The following is a 23,863-nucleotide window of genomic DNA, read 5'->3' on the forward strand; positions in this document are numbered from 1 at the left end:
TAAACCCATCGATTTAATGGTTTCTCAAAATGTTACATTTAAAGCATGCTGTGAATAACTGTCACAGTTGCTTGTGTTCTCAAACAAACTGTCAATTCCTCAAATGGCTGATAATTGACATTTCCAGCACCATAGCAACTGCAGATTAAGCAGAGGCTAAGATGGCAGCTTTCTTGGCTGTAAACAATAGGAGGGTTTAGTTACGCTTTAAAGTAAAACTGTCTCCACAGTAACGAGTAACCTGTAAAGGTTGTATACTTAGAAGGGGCATTGTGTCAAATACTCTCTGTTGGGAAGCTTTGGGCACCATTGCTATCTGACACTTCCTGGTCCCCTACTGTAGGTCGTGAATCACTTCTTGTGTTCTGTAATAACGTAGTAACAAGCGTGAGAAACCACAGCAGACTGAGGAACCAGGCATGTGACACACAAGTTTCAACATACTGTCTAATCACCAAGTCCAAAGACAGATCTGCTTTTTATAGATATTTCATACAAAGACAGATTGGCGGAGAAGTAGCGTCTTCTAGCAGATCTGTACAGCAGTGTTTTTGTGTTGGTAATGGGATAGAAAGTGATCACAGCTAATGACCTAGTGCAAATTTCAGCCATTTTACTTTTTCTGCTTAACCACTTCCGGACCGGCCGTTGTATATAAACGGCTGGACGGTGGCAGCGCAGGGTCGGGTGGCCATTTATAAACGGCCTCCCTGCACCCTGCTTGTGCGCGCTCCCTGGGGGCGCGCAGCACCGTGATCCGGTGCCCGCTGTGTCCTCCGGACACAGTGAAACACCGATCGTCAGACGGGACCTCTGTACGAGGTCCCGATCATGTGATCACTGATTGGCCAATCAGTGATCACATGCAAAGTAGTATGCAAGATGTCACTTGTGACATCATTGCTTACTACGTGTGAAATCTGTGAATGATCACAGAGGTCACATGGTACAGGGCTATTCACAACAGCCTTGTACTATGTGACAAGCTGTGACCAATCATAGCTCACTCAGTACTTCTCAATGACTGCAAGAATGCAGACACAGAGAAAGAGAAATGATTGCTTTTACATCCTATATGGGTGTAAAAGCAATCAGTGTAAAAAAAATAAAATAAAATCTTCATCACCCCCCACAAGTAGTACAGTGTCACCATGGGGACATTGTACTGCTAGGGTGACAGTATGTAAAAAAAAAAAAAAAAAAAAAAAAAATAATATAAAAATGTAAAAAAAAAGTTTAAAAATTATAATAATTTTTGGTTATAAACTAATTTGGATTTTTTTTTTTTTACAAAAAAGATAACGGAATAAATTTTGGCCAAGATTTATGATGAAATATTATTTATGTGCAAAATTTTATAAAAAAACTTTTTTTCAAAATATTTGGACTTTTTCATTTACATAGCAAAAAAAATAAAAATCCCAGCGGTGAATAAATACCACCAAAATAAAGCTTTATCTGTCTAAAAAAAATGGTAAAAAATTCATTTGGGTACAGTGTTGCATGACTGCGCAATTGTCATTCAAAGTGTGATAGCGCTGAAAGCTGAAAATTGCCCTGGTCAGGAAGGGGGTAAAAGTGTCCGGTCTGGAAGTGGTTAATGACAGTCAGAACATTTTCTTAGTTTTGTATAGAATGGTTCCTCCAAGTGATGGGCAACTCCAGTGTCGAGTAAATAGATTGATTGACATGTTTGTGTCTAAATTATTAATAAAAATAAAAGCAGGAGAAATTGATATTGATTTTAATGACACCCTGTGGGTTAATAGTCTAGTGCTTTCTTCTAGAGAATGGATTTTTCCAATCAGAAAAGGAATGGTAGTAATGCAGAGATAATCTTCTTGTTAGTGGTCAGATAAGTTGTACTCTGTCTGACTTTCTGGCAGTGTGACATCAGGCATCTATAAACCATGGTTATCTAACAAGGATGTGTACCATGTGATATGTCACAAGTGTGTGTATGGATATTAAGATAAGGCCACATTTATGAATACTGGAGTGCAGAATTGTTTGATTCAAGATCTGCTGTCATATCTAATTCTTAAGTCCAAACAAAACTTTTTTTTCAATTTTATACATTGTTAGGAATGTTTAGACCTTTTAAGTACAGTCCATGTTCCTATAGGTGAGGATTCCTCTCTCCTCCTTGTTCTGTACGACAACCTTCACCTAGACAGAAAGTGATAGGAAATCTCTCGGGGGGGGGGGGGGCTTGGGAATGCTGACAGAGGGTCTAACCCATCCGTGGTTTATAAAAGGGACTTGTGACACCAGCATCTTGGCAGGGGGTCAGTGAAATGCTAGAGCATTTCAAATGGTAAGTTTCTAGCTTCTGGAGAAGTTATTTCATTTTATTTCATCTTCTAGAATACCTCAAATTTTAAAGCATATTGAGGAGAATTTATAATAAGTGGAGTAACCAGAATCTGGAGCAGCTGTACATGGTGACCAATGAACTTCTATCTTTCGTTCTCAAAACTTAACTGAACATGCTGTAGATAGAAGTGAGTGGTTGCCGTATGCTCCCCATTGTTTGCCTTGGGATGCCCCCAGGGAAGCTGGAAATCACTGAAATAGACAGTTGCGAAACACAGGAGGTTGGCCACTTGATAAAAAAACGCCATTCAGAGAATGCATTACATTTTCTAAATGAATGCTAAGCATTTGGTTATTGGACAAGGTGGAGAGGCGACATCACACACTCCACCTTATACAATCAAATAATGCTTTTCATTCATTCAGGTAATGCAAAACGTGTTCTGAATGATGCTCATGCTAAGAGGCCTAACCTCCTGTGCTCACAAGGCATCAGACCAGCTGCTCAGCTCAGGAACCAGAAGCAGATGGAGATCACTGCAGTTGTCTACTTTGGTGATTTCCAGCTCCAGGAGTATCAGCCATGTATGGTATATTCATAGTTACATTGGTCCAAGCTTGAACAATCAATGTAACTATGCATAATCTACTTTGTCTACCTTATTTCCAGTAACAGTATTTCTTTTTTGTAAAAATAAGTGTTTAAACCATATGAATTAAATCTGACAGTTGCAAGCATCCCCTGCAGTCTTAAGATGTAGCTGTCACTTTTTTGCTGGACAGCTTGGCCTGTTACAGGAAGCAGGAAAATAGCCAATCTACAGGCAGGATCAAAGGGTAAAAAACATATTGGGAGACTCAGAGAGACAAAAACTGCTTTGTTAAAACGGCATCATTTGTCAGTTTCTGATTTTAGCCATAGTTATTTTAAATGTTGAGGACGGAATAACAAAGACTGACATGCACTGAAAAATGGATCCATTTTTATATCCTTGCTTAATTAGTATTTCCTGAAACAAAATAAATAAAAGATTCATGCCAATTCATTAATTTGTGGAATATCAAATTGGAGCACACTCTGGTGTGTACCAAACGTTAGGTGCAGATCAAAATGTAATCTTTCACTTGGATCCTCCGTAATCTTCTCTTTCCTGTGTCTTGCTACATGTTCATACACATCCTCCTCTCCTTGCTGCAGTGCTGATCATCGCTGTCTGCCTCTCCTCACTATACACACCACAGTGTATATTTAAAATTTTTGTTACATTAGTACACTGGCACAAGTACTTTATTATTTTGCTGCACGGGATTCAACGTTTATAGAAACCATCACTTAGCACTTTTAACATGATTTGTCACAAGCGGTGCAACACCACATAGAAGAATTGTCTCATAACATTGTTAATTTTGGTGCATGGAAAATGTTGCAATATTTACGCCACAAAAGTGATGTATTTTGTTTTGTTAGTTCCCCTGTGTTCATTATTTTTTAATATGTAGCTATTAAATAATGCATCTCTAATCAGGCCAGGATGAGCAGACAGGAGAGGCACAGAGATCACAGTTCATGCCATTGAGGTTGGATCATAAATCCAGTAGGAAAGGATTCCAGCAGTGAAATTGTTTTGAATGGATCCCAATCAGAAGCACCTAAGAGATCAGAGAAGCAAAGAATTACCAAGTTCATAAATCTAATTTTATGGTGAAGTAATGTTTTAGTGAAAAGACTTGCAGATGATTATGTACAGCTGTGTTTTGTAACATTATTATATAGATTATATAGATATTTGCCACGTCTGTTACTCTACAAGAAATGTAGTACATTTGTAACTTCTGTGTTGTAATACATTTTATTTTTTATACTTTTAGGCTCCACTCAGACGCGACATGTTCCGGAGGAGAAGCATAGTCAGCTCCAGAGCATCTCTAAACTCCTGCTGGTCATCAGTTGTGTGTATGTCATTGTATGAACCTGCGCTTCTGTTTGTGTCATTGTGGGGGGGGGTCTGTAGGGCCTGAGCTATACTCCCTACCTGAATGTATGCTATCAGACTATCAATACTAGTTGTACAGATGTTACATTCCTTAGTGATGTACTTATAACCTTCGCCCGAAACGTAACCATTTTATCAGTCTTTGTGATAGCTCTTGGAAGATTCCTTTTGTACTTTTGTAGATAAAGCTTAGAACCTCTGATTTATAGGCTCCTATTCAGAATGTATCACTGTAACTAGATGACTTCTACGTGAGAAATATGGGAAATCCATTCATCCATCTGGTTCCCAACTTTTTTTTATTCTTTGTTGGTATAAGGAGAGCTATTGTTCCCTATGTAGACTATTTACCTTGGGTTATTTGGCATTGAGCCTGGTGATTACAGCATGTCTTTGATGGAATGGAAAAGTAGAAGCATCGTGTAAAAGCAGAAACCGAAGTTGGCTCAATTTTGGTGTAAATAACATGGCTGGTAGGGTATCCACAGCAACCAGTTTGGGATCACAGACGTACTCTCTTCTGGTTGTGGCTGTATTTAAGCAGAGGTTGTCAGATCAGGTGTGATTTCAGTAGTTTCATCCTTTTTTATCTTGACCTAGGCTGAAAAAGCACCTTCATTTTTTTTTATTTTTTTTTTTAAATTGATAAAATAGAGGAAGGTTAAAAGGGAAGTTTGGGAATAAAAAAAACACAAACATTCATACCCAGGTGGATCTGTCCCCTAATGCCTCTAAGACCGAGAACTGACCGATCAAAGAATCCTTATTGCTCAGTTCTCGGTCTTCAGTGAGCAGAAAGACGGCGACTATCACTGAATTCGGTTATTACTTTATTTCTTAAAAAAAAAAATGTAAGACCTTGAAGGCTGCCAAGGGCAGGTACAGACCAGCACAAAGCCCACTCCTGCAGCACATGATGCAAATCTGGAAAGGAGGGTTGCACACTGCTGGTATCATTCACAAGAAATTGGATTTTTTCAAGTTTTTTACTGGACATGTTTCATAGCAAAAAGTCCAAAATATTTTTTTTTTTTCTAAAAATGCTTGTAGCGCAAAAAATAAAAAATGCGCAGGTGATCAAATACCACCGAAAGAAAGCTCAGTTTATGGGAAAAAAACGACGTAAATTTCATTTGGGTGCAGTGTCGCATGACTGCGCAATTGTCAGTTAAAGTAATGCAGCGCCGTAACGCAACAATGGCCTTGTCATGAAGGGGGGGGGGGGGTAAATCCTAAGTGGTTAAGATGTGTTAGGGAAATGGCAATTATCAAATTACCATATCTTGATAGCGATCATATAAACAGGGTATGGTGACAGTCATTTACTCTGATAGGAAAGTGTTTATCCTGTGACATTTCTTCCATACCGTAAAGTTATTCCAGGTCTAGTCTAATACCTCCTAACTCACATAGATTGTGTTCTGCTTCTACAGGCTGGTGCTGCTGGTCATGCTCAATGTAATGCTCTTCTACAAGCTCTGGATGTTGGAATATAGCACTCAAGCCCTGAGCACATGGCAAGGCCTCCGACTCCAGGAAAGGTAAACGCACAAGGAGTAAACCTGAACACCGTTCCTGAGCAAAATCCTTGGTGGTACTAACTGTATTGTTTGTGCGTTTGCAGCCCCCTCCCGCAGTCACAGGCCGAGTGGACCCAGCTGCTGGAGTCTCAGCAAAAACACCACGACACAGAGCTTCAAAAATGGAGGCAGATTGTAAAGTCATCTGTCATGCTGCTGGATCAGGTAAGAAAGGCCAATATCTTCAGAGGTCCTGGTACTGGCACATTATTCACGAACAGATCATAGACTTGAATGGTATGGTTGAGTTTGTTTGGAGAAATTTTCAACCTTTTACATTAATTTCTCTCATAATTTCTATTGGATATTTATTGACAGATCTTGCACAGCAGAATAGAGAGGTGCTAATAACTATTAATCACAACATTTGCTGTTTTATCTCAAACATTGCCCTTTACTCACAGTCAGTGCTAGACCAGTGCCACCTACTGGTGACTTAAGGAAATGTTTCCTGATGTTATCAAGCTGTGATTTGCACTTGCATGTTTCATACATAAGTTATTGCTTGCTTGTAAATAAAATGATGAGAGCCCCATAAACAAACCATCCAGTGCGTGGTAACATTCAGCCTGTTAAAACCAAATCTGCTTATGTTGGTGGTGCTCAGGAAACTTCTCACCATACAAAGACAAGAATCCACAACATTTTTATTTATTTCAGGTGCTTATATATTTACACAGCACTTTACATATATATTGTACATTCACATCAGTCCCTAACCCTCAAGGGGTGTACAATCTAAGGTCCCTAACCCTCAAGGGGTGTACAATCTAAGGTCCCTAACTCACATTCATACATACACATACTAGGGACAATTTAGACAGGATCCAATTAACCTACCAGTGTAAATTACATAAATAGTGTAGCGCTCAAAATAAATAAATACTGAATATAAATAAGTGACCAATTCATATAATACAATCTATAAAATAATCCGAAATTTCATAAAATTAAAACCACCTTGTAGTATTAATAAAAAAAATATATAAATAATGTCAACTTATAATAAATGTGTATCATGTAAAACATAAGTGGTCACACTCTAAATCAATCAAGTGTCTAAAAAATTTTTTTTAAATATCGTGCTCACACACCTACTAGGAAAAATAGTGACCAGGTTTTTCCTAGTAGGTGTGTGAGCACGATATTTAAAAAAAAATTTTTTAGACACTTGATTGATTTAGAGTGTGACCACTTATGTTTTACATGATACACAGTTATTTATTATAAGTTGCCATTATTTATATTTTTTTTTTTATTAATACTACAAGGTGGTTTTAATTTTATGAAATTTCGGATTATTTTATAGATTGTATTCTATGAATTAGTCACTTATTTATATTCAGTATTTATTTATTTTGAGCGCTACACTGTTTATTTATGTAATTTACACTGTGTTGGGTATCAGTAGGTGAGTGTTGGCAGCTTAAGGTTAGTTTTTTCCATTTATAGCGCAGGAGGATCTCTGATTATTTAATTAACCTACCAGCATGTCTTTGGAGTGTGGAAGGAAACTGGAGTGCCCAGAGGAAACCCACACAGGCACAGGGAGAACATGCAAACTCCAGGCAGGAGGTGCCGTGGTTGGGATTCGAACCAACGACCCAAGTACTGCTAGGCAGAAGTGCTAACCATTTAGCCACTGTGCTGCTTATCTCATTATCTTTTATTGAAGTAAATTGCAGAGTCAAAAAGAAAGGACTCACTTTTGCATTTCAGCTGATCCTGGCCTTTGTCATGGCTATGGGATTATCTGAAACACAATTTTTCTGCTCCAATAAAAGATAGTGAGAAAAAAGTTCTGGTCCTTTTGAGCCATTGTGGCTCTGGTAACCTATCATCTTTTTAAGGGGGGGGGGGGGGGATACCTATATTCATATAAAACATAGTGAGCAGACATTTCTCAAAATCAGAGCAGACAGAATCTGGAGCCGCTGTGTATAGCAACCAATTGGCTTCTATCTTCAGCTTGTTCAGTTAAAGGATAATTTCACCTTTGGAACATGTTACATGTTCCACCCGCTTTTAGAGTGGCACAAGTAACACTTTCAAGCATCTGCAGTCTCTGTCCTCCCTCTCTGTGACAGCGGGCAGGTGATCTTCTCCCAGCACCCACTTTCACAATTTGACACGGCTGCGTCATTCATTCACGGTTTCTTGTGAATGAATGCCTACAACTACCTTCAGCCATTGCAGCTGAAGGCTTGTAGTTCTCAATGAACTACAAGGGCACTGGTGAGCGCTCTTAAAGTCCATTGATCTTCCTGCTGTCGGCTAATTGTCTGCCTGTACTAGGTGAGGGCAGAGAGCTATGCTGAGAGTCTGTAGGAGCCTGAGATTGCAGCCGTGAGATACTGATTGTAGGTGCAATGCTCTGCAGGTTCCTTAGAAAAAAAGATAATAAATGCGCATTTTTATTACCTGTGAAAAAATGTGGGGTTTTTTTTTCATAGATGAACTTATCCTTTAATCCTTGTAAATGAAAGATGCAAGGTGATTGGTTGTCATGCACAGCTGCTCCTGATTCTGACTGCTGCAGTTTTTATAAATTCTGCTCGGTGTGATCTTGTGACTTTCTTTTTGTTCTTTTTGTCTAATCGTTGATGCTTTATTTCCCTCCCCAGATGAAAGATTCCTTGTTAAACCTCCAAAATGGCATTGTTTCACGAGACTATGTGTCAGAATCGGAGGACAAACCTTACCAATGAGGGTGACGGGAACGAATGGCGGGAGAAAGTGTGCAATATGTGTATAGAGAAGATTTATATGTAGATACATATATAAATATATATATGTATACTATGAATACAAAATTTATATTCTAGAATGAACTGTATACGCAGCAGCTGTGTTGAGGGATGGTCTTCGTCCAGCTGCCCGAGGACGTTTTTGCTCAGAAATACTGGGTATGGTGTTTCAAACTTGAGATTTTCTCAGCGTTATTGTTCTGAAGAAAGATTTGTGCAGCTCTTCCTCGAAACGAGGATCTTTCTCAATCCTGTGTGTAAACCTGCGCCATTGCTCTACCTCCGACACCCGCAAACCGTTTGCCGATGTCAGCTCGACGCAGCACTCGGGGTCTAGGCTGGTGCCCCGAGTGGATAGGTGCTGAGGAGATAAGCAGAGGCACCCTCAGAACAAAGGAGTAGAAGAGAGGGGAGTATGGAGCAAAAGGCACAATCGCTCCTAGCGGATGTCTTTGTCATCACAAAATTCTTGAACTAATCCGTGAAGACTCCACTGCCACCCAGCACTGGTCCAATCAACTTCAGACGGTGCAGAATCTGAGAAGTGTCCTGTCTCCTGGATGGAGCAATACATGGGAGAAGCTAGATTTTATAATATATATATATATATATTTTTTTTTTTTTTTTCTTTGAGTAATTTAAAGCTTGAAAACAATTTAGGGATTTTGTCTTTATGTAATTCCTTGTTTTGGGTTACAATGCTCTGTCTGCAGCTCTACTTTGAGCAGTGGCTGATGAACCTCACGCCAGTGTTTGGTGACCACATCTACTAACTTATTGTCTGTTTTATTTTATTATGATTTTTTTTTTTTTTTATCCTTTCTAAACTCCAAATGAGTTTAATTGGTGGAGGTCCTTCTTAAATGCAGTGGGGGACAGTTCTGTTTCTGCAGTTATTGCACAACAATCCATCTGTTGTGGATCAAGGTTGGAGAAACCTATAGTTGCCCAGCAGGCGATAAGGACCAGGTTCTTCTATATATGTTACAAACATGGAATAATATTATTAAATAATTTCAAAATATCCTCAGATGCAGAATTTGGACTAATGACTGAACAGCTTAATTTTTAACTAAAGTATTAATATGCCATCCTGTCATGGCATCAAGAAGAAGAGACAAATGCCTTTTATTATTGACAAGCATTGCGAAAGACCAGGTCGATGTGCTAGTAAATCAGATGCCCCCGCTGCATTTGGGCAATCCCCCTCCCCCATTTTATTTACAAGAGCTGCCACAGCTGCTAACTATTAAATGACTGTCCAATCCTGAATGTGTCTGTTTAGGTAAAGACAAATCTCTACGTATATATAAGGGAATGCTGCTAGATACTACAGAAATCTTACGACTTTGTCATAGATGAGCCGGCAGTGCAGGAGAGGGCGCCATGCCTCCGGCACCTGTAGAAAGGGCTTTTTGTTGACCAGCAGGCCTTGGTTGACACTGCCATATATCTGCTTTGTGAAATTGGAGGTAGCTAGAAGAATTGCTTGGTTTGGTAGCTAGCTGCCGTATTGAGAGACCGAAGTGCGGTTTATCTGGATCAGGAATAGGAGAATACGTAGCTCTGCATTCCAGCACTGGCATTGTCAAATGTCCGCTCTATGATTTCACGTCATTCGCAAACAACTAGTACAGTGTGTCATTATATCACGGATGTTCTTCTGAGAGCAAAAGAGCGATTCCAAAGGTTGAGGGATGGAAATGGCACGGGACTTCTGTCATTTCCATTTCGGCCGGGCTAGTCTTCACATGAAGGGTGAATGTAAAGCGTCTGCTTTAGGGATCGACGGAATTGGGACCACAAGTATCAACATAGGCAGTTCAGCTATTTGGCAGATATACTGTGCATATATGCAGATACACTGGACTATTTTATTTATCGTTATTTATTTATTAACATATTTCTGGAAAAAGAGAATATCAGCTTTGAATCACTTCCTATCCGCTTCATATATACCCTCAGCTTCCACTTTTATTGCATAAAAATAAAAAACTTTCTTGAAGTTTGTTTTTAAACCTATGGAAAGTCTTAACTGGAAATTCTAGAGCTCTCATTAGATTTTTATAATGGTTGGGCAAAATATCCAAATAACCTGTATTCTGCTTCTGTTTATTCCATTGGGAATAATTTTAATGCATTAAGCATAGATATTTTTTCTTTTATTATGTAAAATATGTTTTTATTACAAGTTATGCTCCCTTTGCATGAAGATTGAGCAAGCACAAGAAATCCTTTTTGTCCATTTAAGGTATGCTAGTCTTGCTGAGGATTATGGGAATGGTAGTTTAGAAGGTAGATTTAGACCCATTTAATGTCTGACATATTTTTACATAAAAGGCATCTATTTTTTTTTTTTTTTTTTCCCTATTGACTTTACCTTTATATATTTGATCACGTATAAAAGTGGACGCTGCCCTCAACTCTGTGACACCGACACAGCGTAACAGAGTGACCGGTTATGCGACCAGCTCGAGTTTTGAACCTTGTACTAGGGTAATATTGCACTTCTTCTGCCTTGCTTCTGCTTTTTATTGCTTGTATGTTATTCAGTATGAAATGCAATCCTCTGGCCCATGGGCGATGAATGTGACCCTATGTTTGTCTTGTGTTTATTATCTTGCTGCTATTTTTGATTTGCTATTGTGGTGACACAATCTCAATGCCTCCTGCCCTTGGCTGTGTACCCAGATTTTTCCACATGTTTATTTTGGGGTAAAGGGCATTGTGTTGGCACGTCTGGGTGAGAAGTCTGATTCTAGATATGTCGATGCAGCCTGACAACAGACATAGTGGCCTGCCATAGGATGGGAGCTCCTATTCCTGGTTCGCAGAATTTTTCTGCTTGTTAGTATTATGGCACTTATTGCATGTTGTGTATAAATGATTTTCTTAAACATTTCACATGTTCTTCTCTTGCTGGGCAGGACCCTGAAGAGAGAGGCCATTATCCATCTCATTTCACTTCCCCATTGATCTTTAACGGCTGCTGAAAGCCTTTACTGTCCTGTGGTGGAAATGGTGGCGGCACTGATCCATTACAAAATTCCTTGCCTCTAATTTAAATCCGAAACATGCGACTACGGGAAAATTCTCATTTCCAGATACATAAATAAGTCCACAAATGCCCATTGACAAAGCATTTAGTACATAAAACTTGCAGGAGTCCCTTTTTGAAGGTCATTTCAACTTAAGTGAGCACCTGTCTTGAATGATTCAGGTTTCTTCATCATTAATTGGGGGACACTGCACTATAGATCCATAACCTGAGGGCAAATTGCTGCCTAAAGGGGGAGTACAAATGAAGTAAAATGAAAAGGGCCCATCTCCCTCTAGGGGCTCTACCTCTAGAAGCCTCAGTTGTAGGAAAGAGAATAGAGGAAGGAACACTTTTTTTTCCTTCTAGGATATGTTCATGTAACTACCCCTCCCTGTGAAAGCAGACCGGGGATCCTTTCCCTACTCCCGCTGCCACAATTCATAGAGAGCATGGCTGTGCGGGGCTCTGCCCACACTGCTGCATCAGTTGTTCACAGAGTTCTGTGAATTAATAAACTATAAGTACTGCCAGCCTTTGCGGCTGACGGCCTGTAGTGCTCAATGAACTACCAGGGCACTGATGAGTGATCTATGTAGTTCATTGATCTTCCTTTCATTCAGTAACTGCCTGTATTTATCAGAGGTAGGGGCAGATGGCTATACAGACAGTCTGCAGGAGCCTGACACTGCACCCGCGATCTGCTGATTGTGCATTTGTAATTTTTCTTTCAGCGAAGATGAACTTATCCTTTAATGCACAGCGCAAGTGGAGGGGAAGTCCCTCAATTTACATTGGAGAAGAGGATTTTTTTGCAGAGTATAAAAAAATCTTAGGCCTTGTTCACACGGGCCTACTTTGAGCATACACCTGTGTGAAGGACCATGTTTTCTCGCACAGGATGTACACCTAGAGGGTGCTGTGTCTCTCCGCGAACAATTGAGATTATAAAGCCTTATTTACGGACATATGTAAAGAGTACATCCATGTGAAGAGTGGCCCTTGCAGGCAGTCCTATTCATGTAATTTGGGGTGCAGTGGCTGCATGGACATAGCCACTGCTCCCAATTTGACATCTGTGTGGGTGCAGATGCTTGTCATGGAACGCAGACAATGTACGTTCAGGGACCCGTGCCAACACTGCTGTCAAATGGGCAGCAGCAGCTTGTCCATACAGCCGCTGCATCCCAATTGACATGAATAGGACTGCCTGCATGTGCATGCATGAAACACCCTGTGCACAGATGTACTTAACACATATGTGAACGAGACCTTATATTCTCTATTGTTCATCGTGGGACACAACCCTTCTAGGTGGCTATATATCCACATGTTCTGAATCTACAGTGCTACGTCCTTCAAAAAACAATGGAGAAAAGGGTCTTACGGTGAATACAAAAAATCCCTGCATCATTTTGTAGGTCCTAGGGGTGGGAATATACATAGCATTGTGTGTATCTGACCTCTCTGAAAGGCCATATCTCATAGCCTCTCAGCTGGATCTACAATTCTTTCTTATTCTATCTATTCTGGAGAACACTTTGAGAAGGAATAACTCTAAGACCCCATAAACATGACCATCACACAGCGGTCGGCCACACAGTCATCATCCATGAACCATTGCATTACCAAATTTATACATGTTTGTTATTGTTGAAGTGTACCTGTATATAGTGTTATAAACGATCCCAGACATAAGTGCCTAGATGTTCCCTTTTGTATAAAAGGTAAAACAGGTTATCCATTACTTTTTGTTCTATTTATTCATTTGCTAGAGCATGTCACTTAGTGAAATGGAACGTCTTTCCTTCAGCAAAATGGCTGCTTCTTCTTTTTGTATAGGTTCACATTGTCATGCTTTTCCATACCGTTAGAGTAGTGTACAGCGACGGTGAGCGGGATATTGTGTCTGCCAGATCACAGATAGACCAAGGCAGAATACAAAGCTGCATGTTGGTGTTTGTAGCCAATCAGAAGCTGAGTTATGCAGGTTGTATAGCGCTGTCCCTATCCCTGTACTAGTCCCTGTTTTCCAGATATTTGTGGCATGAGCCTTGTGTCTTTAGCATGACACCACAGAGAAGTATTAGGGGATTATTTGGTGTTCTCCAAAAAGCTGGTCTTGCAGCTGAAGTACAGTTCTGGATCAGGTTCCACCAATGCTGAAAACATCTTCTGTAGCTCACCCTTGGGGAAAACTACTTTTCCAGAATCATGTTGGACATTTTAAACCTCTTTTTGCTCACTCTACTCCTCATAGTCAGTCCAGGTTCCCTAGGAACTTGGTGGGGTGCAGCTATATTTATTTTTTTTCTACAACCCATGACACTGAATATACCTATGAAATGTAGCAGTATGTTCTAGAATCTGGCACATCTGGTGGTTTCACATGTGCAAGATTGTGGGAGAGCAATATGAACCTAGAAGCCTCATACTCTGAATTTACCGCACATTTTAGCATTGGTAAGGGTGCTTCCATTATCTTCAGTATCTACGCAGGCTTCCATCTTTATATTCTCTTCTTTTCAGAGAAAAAGTTGTTATTGTTAGACATTCCATAGAGAAGAACGAGAGTCCTAGCAGATGGCTTTCTTCTCCTGTATGTTGCTGCCATGTCATCTTAGTGCCATTCCTCATTTGTGTAGGACTCGATTCAGCCAAATTCTCGTGTCACATGATGTTTGTAGAGGTGATGTCAGAGACTTTAGTCACCTTAATATCTGCAATAGTTCAATCTGAAGCTGGCCACATTCACATTACAGTCTGAAATTTTAATCCACACTTCAGTAACTATCGCAAATTGTGTAACCCAATAAACTAAGCAATGGTAAAGGCTCACATAGCTGAAAATATATATCTAGCCAATCTTTAATTTTTTCTTACTTGTGGATAGAGTGGGAAAGGATTTGAGCTAAGTGTAGTATTAAAAACAATTTTTATTCACATGTGTAGCACTACAGAAGGACTTGCTGTGCTTCACCACACAGGATTCAGCCACACTTTTATGATGAGCTACACACGTTTTACCACAGTGAGGTGCAAATTGTCTATGTGCATAAAAATTGTTTTCAATACTATACTTAGCTGGCACCCCCTATTTGTTTTCTTTTATTTCCACAGATTAAGGCTGTCCATACATGGGTCGTTTTTTTTATGTTTTGTAAATCGGACCTAAGAATAATCAGCCAATTTTCGCTCTTAGTGGGACAATGGCATCGGCTGATTTTCGTGGTTCCTCCCCATTTTGTTTATCATGCTGGAAAATTCGTGAAAAATGACCGATTTTCAAAATCATTGCTGGCACCATCGGATTACAGAACGATGTTTTAGATTTTCGATTGAAAAATCGTTCGAAATTCGACCCATGTATGGCCTGCTTAACTGACTGAGGATCTGCCACTATGACCAGTTTTTAATTGGACTCACCGGATTTATACCAAGATCTATTTTATGTGTTTTTTATTAAGTGTTCTTGCATGGCAAGACCACTTACTGTTATCTCACATATATATTCTTATTATTATAGCCAAATTTACCACCCTAACTCCTCCCACAGTTTTTACACTACATAGACAGTAATATACCGAAACGTGCGGAGTGTTCCCAATTGGTGTGCTATTACTTTGTGGAACGTTTCGCCGAATGGTTCACAAAATATCGGCGTTTTTGTGGTGAAATTGGTCCCATAGGAATGAATGGAGGAATCCTGATAGTTTTCACAATATGACCATTTGTTTGCAACTCACGCCGCCCATTGACATTCATTGAAACTGCACTTTAGCCACCTCAAATTTGAAGGGCAATTTCTAAACTGCGACTGTGCCTTCATTTTTAATATTTACTCAAGCCACTCCACCCAGTTACTCCGCCCACGCCAGTTGTAGACTACTGGTGGAGGCAAGAACACTTCACACAATTTCCCCAGAAATTGGAGCTTTTCTAGTTATTACATAAATGTTTATTTGTACCTGTCCCTTTATGGAGTCTCCTAGTATATCCTTTCACAGAAGACTATAGCCTGTTTCAACAAGCTACAGTAGCCCCTTAATCAGCACTTGAGTCAATGTAAAATTGCAGTTAATTTTGACCAAGAGGCCACTTTAGAGTGCTATTACATTTGGATAAGTCAGGGTTCTGTGTATTATATATGTACATAATAGAGATTCAAAAATATTTTACACCTGCAACCTTTGCCTTGGCAGGATAGTAACCTTATGAACTCAGACTGTAATGTAATGTGTGTTGCCAGGCAGGGGCGGACTGACCATTTGGAAACTCGGGCACTGCCCGGGGTCAGTAAGGGGCCCCATGAGATGCCCCTGGTACCTTTTCCATAGGCTTTTTTTGAGTTTGGGCAAGGACACAGGGGCCCCATGAGTTGTCAGTCTGCCCCTGTTGCCAGGTCTTCATTATGTTATGAGGAAGAAAGCGTTTTCTTTGTGATCGGTTGTTGGTTGCATTTTCAGCTTTATCCATTGTTACAAATGTAAGGTGCTAATCATGAAGACCGGTGTCGTTATAAAATAGCTGCACTAACATTCTGCAGTAAGGATGGTGCTTTCATTTCTGTGATGACTCTGATTACTCGTACCTTTTAGTGGGGCATTAACTGTGCTGTTTGCGGTTTAATTTATGAGCTTTACTCAAGTTACAAAAAATACTGATCTATAGTATGACTTGGTGTGCTTTTGCTGACCTTTCCTCTAACTTTATGAACTTTTATAGGAGCTGATTTATGGTCAACAAAGGCTCCTGTGTAGATCTGTCACTTGTGAAGAAAGATCATGTTGTTGTAGAACGAATTGAAATAATGTAGAAATCACTTTTAATTGTGAATCTGTGCCGCCATTGTTGAGACTGGGCACGAAAGGGCAGACATCTCCCTGACAATAGCAGGCGAGTCTACCTTTGCCTGTCCCTGAGCAGAGCAGAGAGACCCAACACGTGCTCAGGAATTTGCATGGCAAGACAAAAAAAGCGCACAAACTGTCTGCAACTTAAAATTATTCTTGCCAATAAAAAGCCTGATAGGTCATCCCAACAAAATTAGATTTTCCGGTGAGCAATAACAAGCGCCTCTGATGCCCGGCGTACTCATTGTCACCCCTTTTAGTAGCTGTTAACAAAATTCTCAACTGAGGTTGCTCAGTCTCCCTTCGTTCTTGTATCAGCCATGCTTTTCTTGGTGACAGATTTGTTAAACCAGTTCTAAGAGCAGCCAATCAGATATCAGACCGTTCACCACAGGGCCGTGGAGAATGCTCTGAGCTTGGCTGCCTTGGGTTAATATTTTTATATAAGGCCTTTTCGTTTTCCAAGCCAAGAAGGTGGACTTGGGGTTTGTTTATAAATTACCCTTAGCATTTGGGTTTAAAATTGCATTATCGGCTCCATGACAGCATTATGCACAGAGGTATGGTGCACACCAAGATGCAAAATATCCTGACATGTTTCAAGAATTGGATTTTTTTCCTGTTGGCTCTTTTAACAATGGAAGATTAATTTTCATTTCATTGTTGCTGATAAAATTGATTGCTGTGGTGGAGATGAGCCGAGCCAGCACCTGTCATGTGATTGTGGAGCCTGATCTTGCCTTGAGTGGCATGAGAAGTATTTTGATATTGTGCACAGAGAATTTGTAGATTTTTTTTTTCCCTATAATGCATATCGAAAATGCTTACTGTACCTGTATTATGCCTATTTATGTACCACTAACCTGTAATTTCAATTTCATGGCAAATTGCACTGGAATCCTCAAGAAAATGCAGAAAAACACGTCATTCTTTTGATCTCCTGAGTGAGATGGAGAGTGCACCACAAAAGGGTCCTTTAAAGAGCAGCAGAGAGTTTCATTTCAGCAGATATATTGCACCTGCGCAGCCTGTTCGTCAAGAGATCTCTACAATCATATTGTTCTATGGTGTTACTGACCTCTGGATGGCGGAACTGTACGTGTACAAATTATTAAATAATAAACCTTTGCGCTGTGCGCAGGGGAGTTGTGTCCTGGGGGCCTGGTAGCATAGGTATATAATGGCTACTCAGCCAAATTTCAATGTGAAATAGATAGACTTAACTATGAATAAAAATAAGTATTCCAACAAGGAATGTTGTCTGTGGTTTTTTTTTTTTCCCTCTTTGAACTGTACTAGGACCAATGCACCCTCTGACCACCATATGTTTTGGATAATCACCCACACATTTCTGCACCCTCCTTGCCCCCTCTGACTTCTTTACCTAAAGGATAGGTTCACCTTATTCTCACTGTACTCAAGGTATAACATGTTACTAAATCTGCAGCCCCTGCAACAGTTACACTTTTTAGATATTCCCTCAAAGATGGCACATCTTCACTTTTTGAGCCCACTTAGCCTCCCCACCCTCTGACACCAGACCTCTAGAACAGAGCATGCTCTGATCTCCTCATTCTCTCCACCATTTGAAATCAGACCCTTGAACAGTACACCCTATGATCCCCTCATTCTCTTTCTATCTTACTCCAGATCCCTAGAACAGAGCATCTTCTGATCTCATTGCCCCCACTATCTTACACCAGATCCCTGAACCACAGTACACTCAGATTCCTTCATCTTCCACATCCCCTGATACCAAACTCTTAGACCACGGAGCTCTCTGATTTTCACTTCCTTGCCACTCTCTAAAGCTGGCCATAGATGGGGCAATTTTCTTTCTTACAACCACAGGTTGCAGGATAAAAAAAACTGCTAGACTCCTCCATCAACACAGTGAGTGTCCCTCCCACTGAGCAATTGTGTTCCCCCCCCCCAGGGGGAGAGCCATTCCTGCTGAGAGAACACAGTGATTACTGCTAGCGGCTTTTATGTACAATCTGCAAAGCTGGTTGTACCAAAGTTGATCGATCGACTTGGGTACATTCAGTCTGCTCATACATATTTGAAATTTCTGCTGATCCCTGCTGAACCGGTCAAGATTCGAACCTTCACCCTCTTGAATACAACAGTAGACCTCTAGTACAGCCTTCCAACCTGGGTGCCTTCAGGCTTATTCAGGGGTGTCTTGACAAAATGCCTAAAAATTGCCCAAAGATCGTATACAAGCCAGCAGGTGGATCAATCCTGCCTTTTAGTTACGCAAAGCCGCAAGTTTCCTTGTGCACTTTTATAACCTTCTAGCTGCCTGCACCCTAACAACCAATGACATCATCAGTTGATAAGAAGGACATTGGGTGCATGCACATCATCCTTGTTTGCCCCCTCACCTGCCCCTCTCCATCAGTGTTGGGGTCACATTAGCTGAGTGAGAGAAACGGAGAGACACACTGGAATACTAGTCAGTACCAGTGTGCAAAGATATATTTGCTTTGGAAGAATAAATTCCCCCTAATGTTGGGTGTATTATGTGTGTGGATGTGTTTATTATTATTATTATACAGTATATAGCGCCAGAAGGTTTGCTCAGCGCTGTACATTATAGTGGGGGACAGAACATGAGACAATACAGTATATAACAATACACGAGGGGTTCGAGGGCCCTGCTCTTTCTCGCTTACAATCTAGAATAATTTCTTACAATAGAATGGGGTACCTTGAGATTGTGCAGAATTTTAAAGGGTGCCTTGACTGAAAAAAGGTTGAGAAACACTGCTCTAGAACACAGAACCCTATGATTCTTTCATTCTATCTCCTGGACCTGTTCTAACATATTATCTGAACTCCAAATACCCCCTTTTTTTGCCCTTTGATACTTTATGTATTAATAACAAAGCCCTCTTTTTTTTCATGAATGAAGAACATATTACACACATCATGTATGTCAGAATCCACAAGTCTCCCTCTAGTAGCTTTTTTTTTTTTTCCCTCACACGCTGTATAAATATATTTTCATGTTTACACATAACTTTATTATTTTAAAATCAAGAACACAATTTTTTTTTTTAGTCTCCTAGGAAAGTGTTTGGCTCAGTCAGGTGACAGCTGATTAGATAAAATGTGCCAGGAAGACATCACCACCAAATCCTTCTATTTGCTGTCTCACTTATATAACAGTCATGTCAGCCCACACTGGTCACTGTCACAGCAACTGTGAAAAAGCAAGTGCAAAAAAAGTGCAATAGTTATTATAGCACAAAAAGAGACATTTAGATCATGAACATGTGGGTGACTGCTGTAAGTGTTCCTATTGAGTGCCAGAATCCGAATCCTCCACAATGGCGGGCTTCTTAGCTGCAGGAGTGTTTCTAAACGAACACATCACCGAATAAATTATGAGATGAAATTAAATGTTTTATACTTGTGTGAACATCATAAAAGTGCCAGGCACAAAACGCCCATCATACTGACGATATTTTAGGAAAACATCTTCTCTGAATCCATTTCACGGCTCGGTGATTAGGAACATATTGGGTTATATCTGTTCATTATACAAAGTCCTGGCCACCCGGCATAATACATACATCATACTATTAACATTTGCAGGAAGGGTTTACTGGGCCACCGACTACTCATAACAGAAAACTCCACCTTTGTTTAGCCTTTTGGTACCTTGGCTGTGAAGGAGACCAGTCCAGTTTCTCAATCTTGTATGTTACTACAACCCCATTTAGTTTTCTCAGGAAGCCATAATGTACATAAAATATGTGTCTGTAGTTTACAAAGCAAGTAAGGCATTATAGAAGGAGCGGTTTAGTTTTTGAATATGTAGGACAGGGACCTGCATGGCTAACTCCTGCTCTTGTTATAGGAGGTTGATCTGTGTCCTCTTAGCTTCATAGGCCTCCTAGAAGATGAAGACAAGACAACATATGGATCGTTCTGACGGCACAACCAGGAATTTACTGATCTGAGAGAGCCTGCTGAGGTGAGACAAATCCTATGAAAGAAAACACTTCACAAGATGTTAAGTGCACTAAAAACATTGGCATAATAGTGACAGGTGTCTTTGGTGACGTGATATAGCTTGGTCATTGAGACGATGTGGGAGCAAAGAGCTTGTAATCCATGATCCAAATAATGGGCCTCACACCAAAGATGTCAGCTCCAGCCCAGGTTTAATGCAATGACAGCACACACAGCTCACTCCCACCCAAAGCCATGCCCCTAACATGTTTCAACCACAGCAGGACTTAGTGTATGTTACCACAACATTTCATATTTCTGATGTGTCTGTGTTGCTATGTACTCCTATGATAAAGTTTCCTGTTCTCTTTATATTGTTTCCTTTGTGTGAAATACCTGGAGATCCTGCCATTTCCCCCCTGCTTTCCTATTTTAAAATGACCACCCTAGGCACTGAAGCACATCCAACCCAGTGTGGTTAAATTTGCTTCTTTGAATTTAACTTGGGAGCACAGCTTGTCTGTACTCCATTGGCCAGACGTCTGCTGACACGCCCTCTCCACAGCTCTTCACTGGGGAGATCAGTGTACTGCTATTTCTCTGCCTTCCACTGACACCCCCCACACAGCAAGTCACTGGGAATATCTGTTTACTGCTGTTTCTCTGCCTTCTACTGACCCCCCACACAGCTAGTCACTGGAATGATCAGTGTACTGCTGTTTCTCTGTCTTCTGCCGACACTTCACCCCACACACACGCACAGCTCATCACTGGGATGATTAGTGTATTAGTGTACTGCTGTTTCTTTGCCTCCTGCTGAGAGAACCCACCTTCAGTATCTCCACCCCACCCCAGCTCTCCGAACCCGTTATGCAGCTGACAACAGAGGTTGTGTGATCATTTTTAAAAAAAAGGGAAAAAGGTATGTAAAATTTTTATTTTCATTCATATATATATATATATATATATATATATATATATATATATATATATATATATATATAATATATATACATACATACATACATATATACATATATATATATATATATATATATACAGTATATATATATACATATATATACATATACATACACATACACACACACACACACACACACACACACACAGTATATGCACAAATGTTTTGCCTTGCATTTCTTTTTAAAAGTGGTTGGGTTGTTTTACAAGGTAGGGGTTTACATATACTTTAATCCTCATGATTTAGCCCCGCTGTGGTTGAAACATGTTAGGAGTGTGGCTTTCAGTGGGATTGAGTGACATAATGTTCTTGCAGTAAATCTTGGCTGGAGCTGGATGTCGTTTGTGTGCGACCCATTTTTTGGATGGTGGATTACAGTGAAGCAAAAGCAGACTCCAAGGCTTTGCACCCGGCCGCTTGCAGGAAATTGAGTAACATACAGGCTGGTCTGTGAAAATTACAAGTCCAACAGCCGCCAAGGAAGTCTGTGAATGATGTGGCTGTGTGGGCGGAGCCCCGCACAGCCGCACTGTCTTCAAATTTGACAGATAGTACAGGGAGACTTCTCTTTTGTACTATCTGTGGGGGGGGGCTATGGGAACATGTTACTATGTTCCACCTTAAAAGGTGTTCCCAAAGGTGATCCTTTAAACCTGGGTTCCACAGTTTACACTGCATTATGATAACTTGGCTTTGTAAGATGGTGACAGGTGACTCGGGGATTTTAGAAGGGGATTTCTCAGCTTTGAAGATATGATGTTAATGTCAGTCAAACTCAAAAGAGGTCAATCAGCAAATACATAGCACGGGAATATACATTTTTGGGGACCTGGCCTTTTAAAGGTACACTCCTATCAGCACTAATAATTTGATCTATACATTTCCCATTGAGGGGACAGTAAACGTTTATGGGATAGCAGGCATGGTAAGGAGCTTTCCAAGTACTACCTTAACCACTTGCCTACCAGGCACTTATACCCCCTTCCTTACCAGGCCAATTTTCAGCTTTCAGCGCTGCCGCACTTTGATTGACAATTGCGCGGTCATGCAACATTGTACCCATATGAAATTTTGATCATTTTTTTCTCACAGATAGAGCTTTCTTTTGGTGGTATTTAATCGCCACTGGGCACTTTACTTTTTGCGCTATAAATAAAAAAAAAGTGCAAAAAATTTGGAAAAAAAAAAAAAAGTTTATTTGTTTCTTTTATAAAATGTTTCAAACAGGTATTTTTTCTCCTTCACTGATGTGCGTGATGAGGCAGCACTGATGGGCACTGATAGGAGGCACTGATGGGCACTGATAGGCAGCACTAAAGGGCACTGATAGGCAGTACTAATGAGGTGGCACGGATAGGCGGCACTGATAGACAGCACTAATTAGAGGTCACGGATAGGCGGCACTGATAGGTGACACTGATTATGGGTACTGATAGACGGCACTGACTGGCATCACTGCTGGGCACTGACTGGCGGCACTGACTGGCACAACCCCTGGGCACTGACTGGTGGCACTGACTGGCAGCACTGCTGGGCTGCACTGGTGGGTGGCACTGCTGGGCTGCACTGGTGGGTGGGCACAGGTGGGTGGCACTGGTGGGTGGGCACAGGTGGGTGGCACTGCTGGGCACATGTAGGTGGCACTGCAGAGTGGCACAGGTGGGGGCACTGCTGGGCACAGGTGGGGGCACTGCTGGGCACAGGTGGGGGCACTGCTGGGCACGGGTGGGCGGAGCTAGTGGGCGCACTGCTGGGCGGAACTTGCGGGTGTCACTGCTGGGCACTGATCATCGGGGCACTGATCATCAGTGCCCTGATGATCGGTGCCGATCCCCGCTCTGACAACTGCCGGTTCTCGGCAGTACTTTCCTCACGATCTGACAGCGTGAGTTAGTGCAGCCGAGAACCGGCACTTGCATTTCCCTGTGATCAGCGTGTCATTGGACACCGCTGATCACGTGGTAAAAGGCCGCTGTGATTGGCCTTTTACCACATCACGTGATCAGCTGTGTCCATAGGACACAGCGATCACGGAGATCGCCGGGTGCGCGCCCCCTGGGGCGCGCAGGAGAGCGTGTTCTGGGAGGACGTCATATGACGTCCACCCAGAACTGGCCGGCCGCGGTGAAGCCGTCATTTGGCTATGCGCGGTCGGCAAGAGGTTAAAGGAGCCAAAGCTCTTTCGACTGTACGTCTCCTGTGTATCACGGGTGCAGTTCATTCTGCACTTCTGTGACCCATTTTCAGCTGATAGCAGGCTGAAGCCTTAAAGTTGGGATCCACCCCAGAGTCAGGAGCGGCACCTGGCTCTGCCTCTCAGCGATCCGCTCCCTTCCCCTGTACAGCCCAGCGCTCCAGTGAGCGGTGATACAGTGATCGCTGAGTTCTCAC

General features: G+C 41.2%; 2 protein-coding genes across 10 annotated transcripts in view; one reads left to right on the forward strand and one right to left on the reverse strand.

Annotated features, from left to right (window-relative positions):
• The window catches only part of GRAMD1B (GRAM domain containing 1B), a 348,949-nt gene extending 331,167 nt beyond the window's left edge, over positions 1 to 17,782 (forward strand). For all 8 annotated transcript variants that reach the window (XM_089681630.1, XM_089681631.1, XM_089681638.1 and 5 more), the window contains 4 exons: positions 4,186 to 4,270; positions 5,744 to 5,851; positions 5,935 to 6,055; positions 8,515 to 17,782. In XM_089681630.1, the coding sequence (XP_089537756.1) occupies positions 4,186 to 4,270; positions 5,744 to 5,851; positions 5,935 to 6,055; positions 8,515 to 8,598 (398 nt within the window). In that variant the 3' untranslated portion in view covers positions 8,599 to 17,782. The remainder of the gene's footprint in view (positions 1 to 4,185; positions 4,271 to 5,743; positions 5,852 to 5,934; positions 6,056 to 8,514) is intronic.
• Positions 17,783 to 19,533: 1,751 nt separating this feature from the next.
• The window catches only part of SCN3B (sodium voltage-gated channel beta subunit 3), a 43,178-nt gene continuing 38,848 nt past the window's right edge, over positions 19,534 to 23,863 (reverse strand). The window contains exon 6 of one of the 2 annotated variants that reach the window (XM_089681640.1): positions 19,534 to 20,507. The gene's annotated coding sequence lies outside the window, so the exon portion shown is untranslated. The remainder of the gene's footprint in view (positions 20,508 to 23,863) is intronic. The other variant, XM_089681639.1, reaches the window with a different exon arrangement.

Source organism: Staurois parvus, unplaced genomic scaffold (assembly GCF_062004578.1).
Source record: "Staurois parvus isolate SC_StPar_1 unplaced genomic scaffold, SC_StPar_1.0 ptg000274l, whole genome shotgun sequence".
NCBI classification, from domain to species: domain Eukaryota; kingdom Metazoa; phylum Chordata; class Amphibia; order Anura; family Ranidae; genus Staurois; species Staurois parvus.